The following is an 18,393-nucleotide window of genomic DNA, read 5'->3' as shown; positions in this document are numbered from 1 at the left end:
AAAACAAAAGGCCAAGATTTTAATATTGTAAATGAAAAAGCATCCAGAATGGAGTAGCAGATTGGTCACCTGTGGCCTGGAACTGAGTAATAATTCATAATTCAAAAACTGCTAACCACAGGACAGCCAAACTACCTTGAAGAAAGGCAGAGTTTATGCCAGCCAGCTGGTTAACGCTCAGTGTTTATCTGCAGGAGAGGGAATAGCGTGAAAGCTTCATCGTGCTGCCCATCGATATTGCTCTGCGCTGACGCAGAAGGGCCGCATTCAGCACTGAACAGGTGTTCCCTCTCCAAGGATCAGGCTAAGCCCCTGCTCTCTGCTCTGCCTACCACAGCATCAGTTGCTGCTTCGAGCATACGGACACCATTTTAATTAGAGGTCTTCATCGGGATGACAAACTGCACAAATACTGGTGAAGTGTAAAACTGAGGGAGGGGAAGGGGGGAACAAAACAACCTGTAACCAGATAGCTCAACTCCTCAAGCATCTGCCCAGGACACAGCTTCATAATCAGAGATGTACATCCACCTGTGTCCCCTGGGAAGGCAAGTGAGGATGCCAGAGAGAAGTCAGATGGTAACAGCTCAGCTGTGCAGGAGGTTTTCAAACCAGTGCCCTAAAGCTGAAATACAAAATACAGTTTGTAAAAGTAGGGATGCTTAATTCATGAATACCTAAAACAACTGAATGGTTACAGAGTTAGCCTTTGGACCACCACACGTCAGTGTTAAAAAAGAAATTAAAAAAAAAAAATCTCTCGTTAGCACACACCCGCAGAGGTATACATGTTCACGCTTACAGTAACAAGAAACAGGTTAGAAGGAGTTTTCCAATTTTATTGTAGGAAAGCATATAAGGTCTTTTGCATAATTATTTAAACTAGTCTTTGTACAACTGGAAGGTATTTCTTCACTACTTTGTTTACCTGCTACAAATACACCTTTTTTTTTTTTTTTTTTTTTTTTGCAATTAATTTAATAAAACACAGGTAACATTTGGCTGCTGTACTAGGAAGTTTCACACTTCAAGCGCTCCTGGAAAATCCTATCAAAGGACTGCTAAGAACCACAGGAGGTTCCTTAGTCTTTTGAAGCATAGTCTCGCACATGGCAGTGATTAACAGACACCTTTCAAGAGGAAGGCCAGAAGCATCACATTTCTAGCAGGTACGAGCCCTCCGGGAACAGAAAACAGTGTGAGAAGGGGCCGCAGGACCAGTTATTTTGGTCCTCAACTGCAGATCTGCAAACTGCGCCCATCCTGTTGGGAAAGGGCTTCCTACCCCTCTTAGCTCACCTGCTTAGGGAAACAATGACAAGTTGACGTACCGCTGCTTAATTGAGAGTGTGTTCAGCTACCTCAAGCAGATCAGAAAGGTTTTGACTGCCAAAACTGTTGGGGAAACAAAAAACTAAACAGACTTTCTAACCTCAGCATGATCGGTCCAGGAAAAAGATCAACATACAGAAACAGATTCTGTAAAACTTAATGGAACAAAGTTAGTATTTTTTCAACCTGCGCTATTCAGTCACATTGTTCCTAAAGGCATACAAAATATGCAACTGGAAAGGGGGGTTACAATTCAAAGATAAAGATGTAAGACTCCATTTTAGGGGGGGCAAAAAAAAGTAATAGTGTTGCATTGCTACTACTCAGTTAAACTCCATGTCCTGCTAACTGAAGTTTTGCTGTGTGAGCCAACATGTTCCTCCTCTCCCAGCCCCACAACATTAACAATTACACCCTCCCCAAAACTGCTAACTTCAATACAGCCATACAGTAAAGTAGCTCAGGATTTAGCCTATGGTAATTGGCAATTTCACTTGGACCTGCAGTTCCTACAGAAGGACAATAGCGCTTTGGAAAAACTTCCTGCTAAGGACTTAGGTACCAATGCACAAATACAAATTTCAGACATTCAAAAAAAAACCCTTAACTTCATTTCAGAGTATTGTAAAATAACAGGGATTTAAGTCTCTAAGAATTTACACAGTAAACACCTCGGGCAAGAAACCTAAAGGCCTTGAAGAGAAACTTTTCATAGGTGAGGACTGCAGTATTTGGCCCAATGAAATAGTTACTGGAATGCTGACTGAGAATTGCCCTGATTTTGTTGATTCAGTATAGAAATATCTGCATTTCCTCGAAACTGTTCTTTACTAACTGAATAACTCCCATGTTGATCCATCTGCTTCGTAACAGAGAAGACCATTTGTCCTTCAGTAGCTGTATTTTTATATTTTAGCTTTTTTTGTGCAAGTGTAACGCTGTGTTGGTTTGGTTCACTATCTTTGAACATAAATTGTTTTCATGTAACCCAACAACCACACAAATAGGTGTCTTTCAGTGACAGACTTCACCGTCTGGCAGGTTTGGGCATTATATAAACTTTGACGGGTTTGCTGAATGGTATGGTTCCCTCTATGCCGTTTTCGGATTGCGGGAGAGCCTCCATGCTGTCGCTCCAGGTGGATTTGGGAATTTTAGCAGATGCCTTGCTCCTATTGGAATTGTAGGCCAGCAGTAACCTCACTTCAATCTGACACGGCTCTGAAGACAAAAAAAGAATCACTCAAACACGATGGTCATCACACAGTGAACAAGCAATACTGAATGAAAGAATTTGTGAGAGTTCAAAATTGGTCAAGATTTTAGCTCATTTATTCTGGGTTAAGTACAGAGCCATTCTAGGTTTACAAGATCAGAATCCAAAAATGTCTTGAAAAATTGTTTTTAATTAAATTCGAAACTTTAATTTTGTCACTATATTCAGTACAGTAGAGTTAGGCACCATTCTTCTTTTTTTTTTTCTCCCCTCTTAATCACAGCTTAAAAAGAGAATCCTATGATAAACCTAAAACTAGAAAACTTCAAAAATAATTGTCAAAAGATAGCAGGCCTAGTTCCCTAAATTTATGGCAAGATCGAGTAAAAACTAGATGGAGCCTGGCCAAGACTCTCAACACAGAAGGTTACTTTAAGATTCTCTTCTGTTGGAGGCCTTCACACTGCAAGACAGCCTTTTTCCTTGTTTTTCCATCTCAGCACTTAGGCAGGTATTCCTAATACTGTCCATGAGGTACATAAAGTGATTTTATTTTGTTCTTCTCCCAGTGGTCATAACAAAAACAAGCTTTTGCCCTACATAATATGACTTTGAGCGGAATATTGAACAATATCCTTGTCAAAATTTTCCCTCCTAGACTGAAGAACATGATTCCTTTAGGTTTTCCTTACAGACTACATTACCAAAACCTCTTGTTCTCAGTGCATTCCTCTAGGCTCTTTCCAGTTTGTCTACACAATTTTTAAGATGTGGTGCCCAAAACTGCAGTACTCCAGCTGAAACATCAGAAGCACCAAACAGAGCACAATAAATCATCTTTTTCCACAGTTATACTACAGCTCAGCTAACATCTCCCTGAGTAGGATCCAGCTTTTAGTCATGCTGTCAATTCTTCTTTAACTTGTAGCTTGCTGTCACCTCTATTCGTTCTACTACACATCCATCACTTGTTCCACATTTTATGTCTGGACTGTCTCCTTGCTATGCACACACTCCTTACTGGTCGTCAATGAGTAATCTTCGTGAACTAAGACAATTTCTCCACTGCTAATAACACTTTGAATTCTGATTCCATTCTTTCAGCCACTGCCAGCTTGGTATCATCACTGCATTTTATATGCTTAAGTTCCAATGTCAAAGTTTAATTAATTAAAATGATGACTAGGGGAGACACCAAAACAGAATCTCTTGGGACCATACTGAAAATGCCCTTCCAGCAAAGACTGCAGAACGAGAAATAAGAACTTGATTCTGCTCCCTCTGGCACAGAAGCAACCTTTAAATCCAGATACTTCCAGCCTTAGAAACAATACCATTTTTTCTTCTCCAACACAAACCAGAGCAAGAGGGATGAATGAATGCACTGTGGAAGTGCTGTAGAAAAATGACTAAGTGAAAAAGAACATTGCATTAAAAAAGAAAGAAAAATGTTGGTTAAAAAATAAACCACCGAATCCTATTAACCAGAAATTAAACTGCATAGGAGAGGGAAAAAAAAAAAAACCCTGCATTTGAATAAACACAAAGGGATTAAAAGAAGACAGGAGAAAGGGAGCTGTGAAAAAACATCCTTTGCTTTTGTTGTTTGAAATCCCACAAGCCAATTACCGAAGCACTTTCATATGAGGGAAGTGTGAATGCCAACTACAATTGAACATGAATGTCGGAGTCACATATTTCATCAGAGATAAAAGGTGGGTTTTTTAGGGCATAAAAGGGTGAAACTTTAATCAGCAGTGAAATTATACTGTTGAGTACACACAGTTCCAAAGGTTCTCTGCCGTGCTCAAATACCTGTCAGAACTAAAACAATGAATTACAATGAATCAGTTTACCGTGACTCCTTACGTTTAAATGAGGATGCAGGCCTGCCTACTACAACTAATCTCGCTCTGCGCTAAAACGGGTGACCTCACTTTAAATATGCGCTCTCTCATTTAAAGGCTCCACGTGCCAGGAAAACTGCGTGTGGATGTGTACATCTTTTGTGCAAAAGACCGGGACCAAGCAAGATACTTTCCCACCTTAGAAAAGTGCAGCAACACAAACACATTATATTTTATCATTAACTTTACCTGTCCAGGCTGTGTGCGAGAGGTAAACCTGAGTTATCAGTCTGTGCCTCCCGGGACCAGGATTTCGGAAGTCAGCTGGTTTAGGATGGATTAACTGTGCTTGTCCATCTGGATACAATACCTATATGAAAAAAAAAAAAAAAAGGAACAAGTGCATGACAGCTGCGCTGGGGATCTGTATGACGTGCACTGTTGTTTTGTTTCGCTTTTTGCCCAAATTCAGAAGGCAGGAAGGTGGACTTTATCTTGCAGCCAGGAGTCCAGTTGCTCTAGATTTAATGGCCACATACCCGCCATACAGAACCACAGCACATGGGAAAAAGTACATGGACATCAGCTTCTTCCTCTGCACTAATTTCTTTGTTATGCAGTGAACTTGCATATTTTACTTATCATCATACTACACCCACCTTTTTAGCTACAATTTAAATAAGTGGTTCAGCAGCAGAAAGAAAGGTAAGTTTTAAATATAGAGAGCCAAGCGCCTATGTATTTCTGTGTGCTTCAGAACAGCTGCTTTTGCTCCCCTTCTTCCCACTACAGAAGCCTACATAAGCTGGATTTTCACCACTGTTTGTTTGTGCTTGTGTTCATAACGTGTGAGTGCATTTGGTAGCATGTGTGTAGCACAAATAGCATCACAGTGCTCAAATCAAACTCTCGGGGCCTGTATGTAAGTCAGTGCAGTGCGCTGTATACAAGCCAGTGTCTGAATGTGTATGTTAAAAAACAGAAATCCAACGTTGTTACTAACAAAGTACCGACATTCTTATGCAAGTTCCCCCTAGAATACAATCTTGTTTGCATTTATGTCAGGTGACTCCTTACCTGAACTTTAACAGTTCCCTGGGGATCCTGTACATGTTCCAGAGTTGCATCAACATCCAGCGCCACTACCAAGCCTGACGTAAACCTCAGAGGGTTATCAGATTCACCGGTAGGCTCAATGATAGTTGCAGTAGCTCTGTGGAGCTATTAGGGACAAAGTGGTTTGCAAAAGTGAGTGGGAGAGGGAAAAAAAGAAAAACAAAGAAAGAAAAGACAATCATTACCATTCTTAACAGAGAAAATACTGTGAATCAGCTTTGGATAATTTTAGATACAGCCAGGAAGTCAGGAATTACTAAATCTGTATTTTTAGCAACAGTCCTGGAGATGCTAGGTATCTAGTTCAAAGAAATCAAAGAAAGATCACCAAGCTGAAACATAAAAGCCTTGTGGTCCTATTGGTTTCTAAAACAGTTTGTAAGAACCTTACATTTTAATTTTTTGTGTTACACTGACCTGCTCTGGAAGAGGAAGGTGGAGGAAGGTACTTTGTCGTAGTGTTGTTTGAAGGATCTTGACCACTTCCGAAGGCTTGGAGGTCACAAGTCTGGGCATTAAGTCTAGCAATTTATCGACAAAACTGCCTTGCATATGTGGGAGCTCAGAGATGAAACATCTATGAGTGTTAAGAATATATTAATGAAAATCAAATGCTTATCTCCACATTTTTCAAGTCTTGTGATTTTCAGTCAAGCTACTTAATCTTTATATTTAGTTATAACGATAGAATTAGATATAGAGGGGCTTTGTGAAGCAGGCAGTCTTCAATTCCAGTTTCAAATCTGGCAAAAAAGAATAAGTATTCTTTTTTTTTTTACCATTCTGTTACTGTCAGTTCTGCATGTAGATTCCCCTTCTGATGCACGTACCTCTCCTACACAAGATCAGATTATTCTGGCTACTTATGTTGAGACCATACCAACTCACTTGCGCTTAACCTCTTGCCAAGTCTAGCAAGACAATTTTGTAAGCCTAATAAACACTCACTTGTGCACTTTAGTGGGAAAAAAATGCACTATTTCTATAGGTGAACAACCTCTTAAACAGCAGGCTCTCCCCCCTGCTTCTCAAGTGCAGAGTTGTGCAGTCCATCTCCACCTGCGTTGTTAGTCTTTAAAGCCCAGATAGGAATGCTGGACATGCCCAAAAATCAGCTTCAAGTTCCAGAGCCCTAGAGATGTGATTTTTTCAGTGCTCTGCAGGAGCTCATAACCCATAACTCTATCACCAGCTCACGGCTTGGCAAAGGTGGGGGAAAAAAAGAACCCTTCCCCTTTGTGCATGCAAAGAGGGTTAAGCAAGAATATGCATCTTTGTGTTCCTCTGAAAGCCACTAAGTAGATAGCAAATTTCACTTATTCTGTCATGGAACGCAACTAAAAGCTGGCACGCTGAGGCTGCACAACCCAGCCAGGCATTTTACGTGTTCAGGTATTTATAGGTGACCTTACAGCTAAGACCTACCATCATCCAGATTCCCCTCTGTGGAATCCACCACTGCCCACAGCGGTTACACTTCTCTTAAGTGATAACTTTTGTTGATCCTGAAACTTAGCATCAGGAAAAGATAGAAAAGGAAGTGAACAGTTCTATTCATTAGCCACCAAATGAGCTTATCATTAGGGAGCGGGTATATTGGGATCCCTTTTCTCATCCTTTGAACAGCCACAACTGGCAAGCATATGGACAACAAATAAATGGGAATTTAATCAAGAACTGGAGATGGAATTCTGCTCAGTCAACTCTGGATATCTATCTCTGAGCTAGCTGTCTGGTTTCAAGTCCACCCAAAAAACTCCCGCGTCACTAACCAGACCTATTTTAGGCATCTAGACTAGGATAAGATGAAAGAAGCACCTCTCTCTTCCCAGTAAGTGAGAGCCCAAGTGTCTATTTTGTAAGCAGTGGTCTATAATGCAAATGTTTACAACTGGGCGAGATGATTCCCACCCTGAGCACGCAGATGGCTCATTCACCCTCTATTTCCAATTAAAAAAATTGGGGAGGAGGAAGGGAAAAATGCCTTTTCCGTCATACCTCTGTGACAGCTCTTCCACTGATTCCAGGTTTAGAAAAGAGTCTACTTCTTGTTTTATCACTGTCTTATGATAGCAGGCCCTGATGTAGGACAGCAACAGGGAGAGGGAGATGGGAAGAGACAGAAAATGTGTGGAATATTCCCTGATGATAATGAGCCTTAATGGTTTCAGGTAATCTGAGGGCAATCCTCACGCACGTTCAAAAGTTGTGAAGTGAATGACAGATAACAAGTGCTCTGCATATATTTGACAACTGCTTCAACTACTGAAAAATCCAACACAAACACTGAACAGCAAGATCTAAAAGGGCCTTCAGTATCGCATTGCTGCTCTTAGTATCCTGTGAAGAGGTGGAGAGACTTCATTTTTGAATTACATACTTCTGAAAATCAAGTTTGGCACATCCTAGACCAGGCTACATATAGAAGAATCATCATTTGCTTTTAAGAACATTTTACATCAGCTAAGGTTTTAAAGCAGAAAGTGAAAAAGCAACAGAATTTCTCACCTCTGAAAAGAATCTACTTCCTGTAACAATTTTTCACACATCCCAAAAAGGGGTTCAGCTCTGTAATGAAGATAACATTCATTTTTTTTTTATTATTTTCCAATAAAGAAAGCTGGCTCTATACCCATAAGCATTTAGGTATTTTGGAATCCAGTTCAAGCTTACAGAAACTACCAGATCTTAAAGACAACATGAGGCCAGAAGGGCATTCCCCACAAGAAAAAAAAAATAAACCAAACACAGTAAGAAAGGAAGCATTCCCATCTTCTTTCCCCCCTCCCCCCAAAATACTTTGCATTTGCACAAGGCACTGACAAAGTTCCCGAAGTCACTGTGAGAAAATATTAACTTTCCACTATAAATCAGGAGGTTAAGAAGCAAATATATTATTGACCTCTAAGGGAACACAGTAAATTGATGGCAAATGAACTCAACAGCCTCCCAGAAACAAAACAAACAAAAAAACCCAAAAAACAAACTAGGATAAAGCACCTTGCTCTAACACTGCCAAATAAAGTTCTAATCCTGCAACCATTCAAAACTGCATGTAACTTTATTCACGTGAGCAGCCAAAATGAACCACGTACAGCCTCTCATGTGATCTAAGTTATCCATATGTATGAGCATTTTATGTCCGAGTCACCCAAACATGAGTTGCAGAACATCAGTAAAAAAGACAACTCTTATGATGCAAAAAGCTCAGCAACTAACTTATATTTAACAAAGTAAATACAGCTACCAAATTCTTCAATACATATGACTTTTTACTCATTTAAATAGGCCCCAAATTTCAACTCTAAGACACTCTACAGTGTTTTTACTTTTTTATGTTTTCTTATGCTCCCAACTGAGAAAAACTTAACCCCCGAAACATGTTTTCCTATTAATTTTATCATCTAATTTGATTAGGTATATAGTGACAAAGTATTAAAGACAAAAGAAGTTGTCTCTTCATTCAAAATCTGCTTGACAAATGGTTACTGGCATGCCATGATGTTTTACGCATCTGAGTTACCCTGGGCATTTTTTTTATTAAAGAAAAAAAAGACGCTTTAGGAAACTAAGTTTAGAGTTAACCCTAAGAAGATCCACATCCTTCTCTTTCACCAGGTCATCCTTACCCTCTGGTAGTACGCGCAGTCACTATAAGCTGTAACGCCTTCGCTTGCAGCCTCATGTGATGGATAATGACCACTTGTCTACTTTCCACTCCGCTGTACATGAACTCCATTTTATAAGTTTCTTCCAGGATCTGTCAGACACCACAGGGGAAACAAGCCATCAGACTCTGTTAAATTGTTGCATGAACATGATCACAAGATTCAGTATTCCCCCCCAGGAAACATTAACTCACAAGTCCTATTCTTTTGATGAAACTATTCATGGCATAAGGTGATAGCTAATATTAAAAGTTATTTTGAATAAAGAAACAATTCATGAAACTTTGCCTGAAATCAAGCATTCCCCTCTTTGACAGCCTACCTTACAATGCTGCATTTTAAATTTTGAGGGGTAAAATGCTCACCAGCTCCCCTGTTGGCTGCTCTGACATACAGAATATAAGCAGCACAACACAGCAGTCCCACTGGCCCTGCTCAGTTTTATATTTTAGAGCTAGATCTGTCATAATTCTCTCAGAAACAACTTCACACTCACGAACACTTCACATAGTCCCCATCTCCAGCTGCAGTATCACAAGATAAGCATCATTCTAGGTTACTTTAGACACATGGTTAAAAGCTTAGACAGCACATTGCAATTTTGGTTATTACAGTATTGCATCTGTAGAATAGATGGGCTTAAGTAGGCACGAGAGTACTCAGATTAGTGTAATTGGCTTCTCTGCAATCACGCTGAACCCAAGAACGGGTAAGTTATTAAACAGGAAAGATTCCTGCACCTTGCACTGATGGGAAGTGATCTACATCCACAATCACAACAGACAGCAGCTTCCCAGGGGGTTCGCATGCTGCTGAGAAGGGCACCCAAGAAAGACAGTTCAATTAGAGAAGATTTAAAAAGCTGACAGGCTTTTGTTTGTACTGGTCCCTGCGGACAGTTGTCAACAGCACACAGGGTATTAAGAGGCAGCTATTGCTGTGTATCATTACATTTTAATTAACTGGAGACTCAAAATGTCAATATTGCTTCCCAGCAGATACATGGACTTGCCTTTACCCTAGGTTTGCTTCCAGATTTTTTAATAGCTTTCTTTCTCCTAAGGTTCCGCTTTGCTTTTTCCAGGATCTAATCATTTATACCAAACAAAATCACAGAAAAATTCAGGTTGGAAGGGACCTCCAGTGGTTACAACAACTGGTTACAACATTCACTGCCCTCCCCTTATCCACAGCACCAGTCACCTCATCATAGGAAGCAATGAGGTTGTTCAGGCATGACTTGCCCTTGGTAAATCCATTTTGGCTGCTGCCAATCACTTAGAAACGGCTCCTCAGAGGATTTAATCCATGACCTTCTCAGGGCTGAGGTTTGGCCAACCAGCCTGTAGTTCTCTAGATCTTCTTCTCGCCCTTCTGGAAGATGGGTGTGATGTTTGCCTTTTTCCAGTCATCGTGAACCTCCCCCAGCTGCCACGAGCTTTTGAAGATGAGAGAGCAGCCCCACAACGACAACCGGTTCCTTCAGCACCCTCAGAGGCCTCCCACCTCACCTCATGGACTTCGGTACGTCTAATGGGCTTCAGTGACCCTTAACTGTCGTCTTCTACTGTGAGTACAGCTCGACTCAAACAGACTTTCCTAGAAGGCTGAGGTTGCATCAGCAACTCTTGTAGACTCTTACCCAAAGTAAGTCACAGGCAGAAACTGCCAGGCTTTCATGTCTGCCCCATCTCTAATCTGATCTGAAAAAGACAGCCTCTGCCTTCAAGCTGAACTCCAGATTTAACAACATCTTTTTGAACTCTGTGTCAGTACTATACAAACATTGTAAAATGGTGTCTACATTTGGCTTTTAAATTGTTACTGTAATAGACTGTAGTTTAGTTGCAATATATTTTATGTATTTTATATCTGTCACAATATATAACTGCAAGTATTGCAATTTAATGCACAAAATCTACTGCACACATTTGAATGACATTCTCAGAGACAGTAAAACCTGGGCAGATTTGATGATACACACTACACCCATGAAGAAAACTGACTTAGAACAAGTCTCAGGCTTGACTAGCGCAAAGAACAAATCTGGCTCAGGTTTCTTCTGTGGGTTTCCCCCCACTTTGAGAAAACAGGATTTATTTGGACAGACTAGTGTAGTAGAAATCAGAAGCACATTGTTGCGTGCTAAGGAAGGGCTTTTATCTGAGGACTTGCCTCCACGGAGGCTCAGCATTTTCAACCTCACCTGTTTGGCGGCAGCAGATGCCAACGCGTTCTGTTTCAAGTACAGAGGAGCGGCCACATTCCACAGTTTCTCCTGCAAGGCCTACAAAAGAAAACCATGAGGTATGATAAATATTTAGTTTACTCTAAAACAAGTTATAACCCTGTGCTAGATGGCGTTGGGAACAGCGCATGTGCTCTGTCTCTTGGCTGAATGATGCCAAGCAGTTGTTTGGGGAAGCAGGCCAAAAGTTTCGTTTGTGCTTCTAAACACAGCATGGGAAACCAGGGCCCCAAAAATATAATTTTTTGATTTAAATACCAAGACGCCTATATAATTATAAAATATAAAACATAAGTTGAGAATAATATTTTAATCGAACTATGAATTAGAGACTTGCTGAGCTGCAAATGCTTCAGTATCTTTTATGGAGAGCTTTATGAAGAATGCAATCTGCGTATTAGAAAAACAATAACCCACTGCTTTATCACCTCTTTGAGGCTAAGATCAGGACATTCTCAGATTACAGATAAAAAGCGGAAATGATAGCAACTGGCCCCCAGAAGGACACCCACGCAGTGGTATTTCAGAGCATTCCTGGGGACAGTTTCACCCCTTCAGAAGGTCCTGGAGTTGCTAACTACTGCATAAAACAGAGCTACTGATATTTGCACTTAAAAAAAAAAATTGCTTTTTGATTTATGTCAAAAAGTGTCAGGAAGTTTGCCTGCATAATGTATACCACTGCCTCCTTTTTGAAGTTGTTTGCCCTTAGGTACAGCTACACACAAAGCTGATTGGAGCCACAGCTCAAGAACATACACCCTATATCCTTTACCTAAACTGGTTCCCAGAATCCCAGCTAACTACCGCTGAAATTACACTACATGTAGCGCCTTGAAAGGTCTGCAACCTCTTGAAGCTAAAGAGGCTGAGAAATAAGGTACCTTTTTCCCCCCAGTTTCTAACCTGTTGGGAAAAAAAATAGGTGAAAAGAAATCTACTGAAAAGGCCAGCTCTGACATTAAGTTTCTCTCTGCCATATCAGAATTTCTAGTTGCACAATATTTCAAGTTACTTTTCGTTTCATCCACGCTATTCACCCTTCCACATCACTGATGTACCTACCAACTGTCCAGCAGCTCAAGCAAAGAATGACTTGTGCAGCATTGTTAACGTTTACCCACTTCTTCCAAACGGAGCACACATCTTTGCCAGAAATACAAAATATCGCGTCCTTTTACCTAACGTACACTGGTTCACCCCAGTCAACGCCTGGAGGAAAGCCAAAAAAAGCCTAATCCAAATGCTAGTCTTCTGCATGGATAGCACGTTCTGCTTTGGCAAAACTTGCAGATTTAGCTATTATTGTTCTGAGCTGTAACACCACTCATCTAAAATATCCTCTTTGGGCTGTAAATGTATTCCAAGGATTTGAGGGCTGCTGTAAGATATTCCAACTGGCAACTACACATTTAGCAAAGAAACTGAAATACACTCCTGGTTTTACATAACAAAGCTTTTGTTGGGCACCCTCTGGAAACTGGTTTGCGAATTCTTGCTTTGCATATATATAGGTCACCTTCAAACACCCAAAGAATACCAGCAAACTAACTTGAATACTATTGCCAGTTTATATTTTGAGAAGTAAAGCGAGAAGTTTGAGTTCCAGTTTACAGCAAGAAGCTGACTTTGAAAATAGTTGCTGCTATTTTGTCAAAATAACCAGTTCACCTGTTAATATAAAACAGACAGAACTTTTCAACACTGTAGAAGATTTCTGTCAGAAAACAGATTAACAAACTCTGCACTGGTAAGATGCACGCCAACCAACACAAGCTCTATATACAAAAGCAGACATCTGCAATGGTGTACTCCTTTGCAAAGTTACTGCATAAATAATTTGCCGCGGAAGGAAAGCAGGAACATCAGAGCAACCCTAGGGAACCTGCAGTATCATATAAATCAGTTTTCAGCATGAACATCAAAACAGGAAAAGTGCACCGCTGTAATGTGCTGCGGGCGTTTCAGACCAACAGGCCAAGAAACCCAGATGAAATCCAACCTTGATGAGGAGCAGCTGACACTGAAGGTAAGTCGCAGTGAAGTCTGCCATCCCTGCCAATTCTGACTGCAGTTCTCCAAGCCTCTGAAGATCACTGAAGCAAGGGGAAAAAAAGAAAAAATGTTGAGACGGGCAGTGCAAAATGTTAATCTGAATGCACTCAGAGCACAGCAACCACAATGCTGAACCAGCCAGCTCCTCCTGCAACCTTCTTTCTGCTTATCCTTACAAAAAGCACCAGAAATCATATAAAACAATGCACCGCAAAACAATTTGTACCTTGGGACTTCGCGGCATCTCTCTTGCTCCTGGAGGCTGACATGAGCACAGCAATGGAAGCAGCAAGTCTGTCAACCCACATTACTCTGCAGCCCTACGGGAACCATACAGCATAGTGGTTCCAGATTTCACTTAAGACACGCCATATTTCTACAGCAGCTAAAGGCCCACTTGTGTTACACTGCTGGGAAATCTAACTACTCATGTTCGCTAGGAAAGATCATTTGGAACGTGCTGGGCTCATGCAACAAGGCGCATCTGAAATAAAGCTGCATTTTTAAAACAAGCTCCTTTAAGTCTAGTGTATTGATATGGTCACAACGGGCTGCTGTGTGGTATAGTTATTCTATGTAAAGCATACAGCTACAGAAGTAGCTTTTATCCTACAGAAAAAAGACAGTCAATGGAACCCATAAACCTTAATGTCACTGACCATTGAGGACTAAAACAAATTAAAAATTTGTATTAAGATAACTTATTTTCACTTCTGTAATAAAAATAGGCTGGATAAGGTGGATTCAACTCATCTTTGTTCTTATCTGCATTTTGCCTTGCTCCAGAAGCCTACAACAACTATTTCCATGTTTCCTACTATTATTAAAAAAAAATTAAAAAATAAAATAAAATGAATGTTTTTTCTTCAGATGACCGTTCTCTTATTTCGGCTGTGACACTCCCGTATTTATGATGCAATTCTAAAACTTAGGCTCTGCCAAACCTGAAGTTTGCTGACAGCCGAGACACTCAAAGAATCCATGAGACCGTCTGTGAGCTCTGCAGTCAAGGAAAGTCTTTCCCAAGCAGAGGGGCTGAGCCTTGCTCAAACGCAACAACAGCAGAGCCAGCCTGAGCCTTACATAGCGACTAAACTCTGTCCTTTCCAGGAGAGCAGAGAGGAACACACTCCTTGGTGCTTAATTCCCAAGTCACACTTAACGTACCACAACACGCTATTGGGCAACGGGATGTCATCTCTCAGCTAATAACCAGATATTCCATTTTCCAGCTTCTATAGCTCACAATTCCCCTAATTCTATTTCCAGACAAATATATAAGAGACTTCAACATGCCTGCAAGACAAAGGAAGGTCCTGTTGTATAGATGGAGAAACTAAACCACAAAGACTAATTAACTTTAAAGCCTCTCTTACAACTTCAGCTGGAGAGCCTAGGGGTACAGTATCAGTCTTGAGCTTGGTTAGAAATATAAGTCACAAGTAGACACCAACTCCAAGAGGTCTGCACTGCTTCCCCCAATGATAATAATGACAAAGGAGGAAGGAGCTACATCCCACTGGGAAATCCACTGCTGCAGATTTCTTCGATCCCTCTCCTCTTAGCAACCAAACTGTCAGTGCCGCAAGCTCTTGACCTCTGCAAAATAACCTCTAACATTTTTTTTTGTTTTGTTCTTAAATCCTCCTCTTCTCTTACGGGTAGAAAATAGCAGTTGGTTTAATATGGTTCCTGGGCAGTGATTCCAGCAGGAAAAAACAAAACAAAACTAACACACCACCAAAAACCATACAAATTATTTCCATCAAGTCCTTTACTGCATGTAAGCAACGCATGTGGCCATCTATATTATGCTCTCAGACATAATTCCTATGCTCAAAACGGGAAACATTCACGGCCTGTGAGGCTTCCAGAGTTTCATTGCACCTATAAGACTTCGGAAGTTCCGCCAAGAGATGGTCTAAAACGTTTAGTTCTGTTTAAAACGTTTAATGTCCTAAGTGTTTTGAGACAATCTTTTAGACTGTGTATAATAGCTTCTAAACAGCCGAGAACAAGCCATTTGCTCTTCACAGGGAGGTTTTGAGTGAGGAGCATGTTGTTTGTTCTCTACTGCAGGTGGGTCTAAAGGTAATCCACAGCTGCACAGAAAAAGCAGATTTCTGTGAGAGAAAAAAAAAAAAAAAAGCTTTTTGGAATTCTTTATTCACATTTTGGATCCAAAAACTGCATTTCAGACTCTTTTTCTGGCTCTTAAACTACGGCTTTTTTTCTACAAACCAGACAAACCACACTGAAAGGATCCTTTTTTAAGTGTTTTGTTTGTGTAAATCGGTCCACAGATGAAATGGAAAAGGCAACACAAAACGCACATTCAGAAGCCACACTGTACATCCTTATCAACAGCAGACAGCAGTGCAAAATAATATTGTCTATTCTGGGAAAATCTCTCTATGAATTTCATGCTGATGAAGAATGCCAGAGTCCTTTATAAGTGGGACTGGTGACAAGAACCCAACAAAGCCACAGAAGTGGGTCCTCTCCCACCGAATGAAAGGCCACGGGACCTGAAAATTAGAAGAGCAAAGGGGACAACCTCTCTCTCCCCCTGCAAAAAAGGCATGTGCATTACAAATAATACAATCAAAAAGAGGGATTCATACAGGGACAAAGAACTAATAATGACACACAAAGCTCTCATCCCAAAAAACTGAAAGCATGTTTAACCACAAGTGAACAGTCCAAGAAGAGCACCCTTACCCGACTAAGCTCTGAAAAGATATTCCCCTGAAATGCACGCTGATCTTTTGGTGTAGTAGACCCAGAGCTGAGACCCCTGGTTTTGTTTTAAACAGGTCATGATTCTGTTTTTAGTCACAATACTGTCACAATCTCTATCAGGACGTTCAGACTAAGCGCTCAACAGCAAAGTAAAATACTCATTTTCAGAATCAATGCAGCTACTTCAAAGAAATTGGAAATTTTAATCCATCTTCAAATAAAGTCTTTTGCAGTTTGCAGCCTTACCGAATGGTAAATTCCAGCAGCTCCTGTACGCCCTGCGGGTCGAGGTGCTGAAGGTTGTAAACCCTCTCCAGGCTCTGATGCAAGAACTGCTGGGAAGGATCCTCGTTTGGTGTAATACTGGGAGAGACAGGGGAGGACACCAGCTTTCTACCTGGCAACTAAGCAAAAAGAAACACATGCACACAAGAGAGGAGAGTTTAACACAAGCAAAAAACATTCCAAAATGCTGCCTCGCTAGTCAGGAGCAAGAATATTACCAACTGAGAGCTCCAATTTATTTCTCAGATTCAAAATTTTTATCAAGGCTTTCATGTCTCCATCTTTGTTAATTAACACTCTCCATTTTTATAATCCCTCTCTGGACAGAGATCTTCAGTTAAATATCAGCATCCCTTTCAGAGAAACATCTTCCTAATCTATAAACTAGGAGATGGGGAACCACACAAAGTGCAGCTGATTTTATGAGATGTAATAAGGCTTAGGACTAATATCAGCACCACCTATACTTCCATGCAGGAAAAGCGCACTTCAAAGTGGCAGGGAACACATCTTACCTGTGATTAAACCATGTAGGTAGGACCTAAGTCAAATATTAGCAAGATTTGCCTAGGCTAAACTCCTGTTTCCCAAACTGCCAGGAAGCTCCCAGGAGTCCTGCCCTCCAGTACTCCTTCCTAACCAGCAAACTATTCTCACTTGAGAGCAGCAACAGTATTACGCTCCTCAAAACATTACAAACTCCATATTCTAACAATTTAATATTTGGCTCTTCTTACTTAATGTACGATTCAATATTCACCCCCTTGGTGGTTGGGGGAAAAAACCTTTTAGACTCAAAACGTTACAGTATTCGCAGCAACGCAGTGGTGAAGCACAAACCAAGGTGGTTCAACTTACTCTTAACGGAGGGACCAGATGAGAGAGACTGTCGCGAAGGTAGGCGTAATGTCTGAATGTATGGTCAGAAAACAGCGCAGGCATTGTCGGGCAACTTTTAGCAGCATTAAAAATCAGAACCAGAACAGCAATGTCTATTGAAATAGATTGTTAAAGAAAAATAAACAACAGAAAGAGCTACTTGGGGATGGCAAGCTAAAACAACAACTCAACAACCCTTTCTTTGCTGGAAATTGCTTAGGAGGTTTTTTTTTTCTTTACAACAGGAGAGTGCTGAGCAAAAACCAAAGAGGCAGCTGTATGAGCAGATGAAAATGAAGTACAAAGTGTAAACATTACAGAATGGGCCATATTGGAGAAAGGATGTTACTGCCAACACGGGATTGCTCACAGGCAACACAAAGGACGGGAGCCAGGGAGAATATATGCAGAATGGGTCTGGTAGGTGGAGTTCACTCTTCCCCATCTCGGAGCTTACTCTCTGCTTACCTGTCTAGTATCCAAATATGAAACAGTAAAGTAAATATTTATCTCATCTCTGAGTCCTTGAAAACTGTTGCATCTCCTATGGTGCAAAAACCCTAAAAAACCCATCTCTCTTACACAAACTTAAACTGATTCAAGGGATCAAACACTGGAAGAGGATTCTGGAATAGAATAGAAAAATCATTTTCACAGTCCAAGAGCCAGAAATACAAAAGGCAGCAAAATGAGCCAAAAGCTGAGGCATTCACCTGCAACAGGGTAACCCCAAGCATAAGATCTCTAATGGGAGAGAGTAATGGGACTCCAGTGTAAAGCTTAGGATGGTCAGGGTGCTTGCTTACATGGGGAAGTAGGTTCAGACCCTCTCTCAAGCACGGAAGGGACCCAAACCCACATTTCCTATTTCATGAAAGTCTGCTGTAGTTATGGGCTGCCAAGTATAAAGGAAGCAGCTTGACAAACCAATTCCCCCTCTTCAACCAAAATCCTTTTCAAATTTGCAGCTGAAGCTATTAGCTAATTTGATTCAAACTTGCTAAC

The 18,393-nt window shown here is 40.8% G+C and overlaps 1 protein-coding gene across 1 annotated transcript in view; it reads right to left on the bottom strand.

Annotated features, from left to right (window-relative positions):
* Nucleotides 1-818: 818 nt before the first annotated feature.
* Nucleotides 819-18,393, bottom strand: part of INTS4 (integrator complex subunit 4) — a 35,724-nt gene continuing 18,149 nt past the window's right edge. Inside the window, exons 14-23 of the mRNA XM_026097941.2 lie at nucleotides 17,368-17,501; nucleotides 16,471-16,628; nucleotides 13,430-13,523; nucleotides 11,386-11,466; nucleotides 9,141-9,271; nucleotides 8,020-8,079; nucleotides 5,929-6,088; nucleotides 5,473-5,616; nucleotides 4,645-4,765; nucleotides 819-2,553 (exon numbers count right to left, since the gene is read on the bottom strand). Of these exons, the coding sequence (XP_025953726.2) occupies nucleotides 2,360-2,553; nucleotides 4,645-4,765; nucleotides 5,473-5,616; nucleotides 5,929-6,088; nucleotides 8,020-8,079; nucleotides 9,141-9,271; nucleotides 11,386-11,466; nucleotides 13,430-13,523; nucleotides 16,471-16,628; nucleotides 17,368-17,501 (1,277 nt within the window). The 3' untranslated portion in view covers nucleotides 819-2,359. The remainder of the gene's footprint in view (nucleotides 2,554-4,644; nucleotides 4,766-5,472; nucleotides 5,617-5,928; nucleotides 6,089-8,019; nucleotides 8,080-9,140; nucleotides 9,272-11,385; nucleotides 11,467-13,429; nucleotides 13,524-16,470; nucleotides 16,629-17,367; nucleotides 17,502-18,393) is intronic.

The sequence above is a fragment of the Dromaius novaehollandiae genome, chromosome 1, assembly GCF_036370855.1.
Source record: "Dromaius novaehollandiae isolate bDroNov1 chromosome 1, bDroNov1.hap1, whole genome shotgun sequence".
Classification (NCBI taxonomy): Eukaryota; Metazoa; Chordata; class Aves; order Casuariiformes; family Dromaiidae; genus Dromaius; species Dromaius novaehollandiae.
The sequence above is the reverse complement of the archived record's forward strand: the minus strand, read 5'-3'. Positions and strand labels throughout refer to the sequence as shown.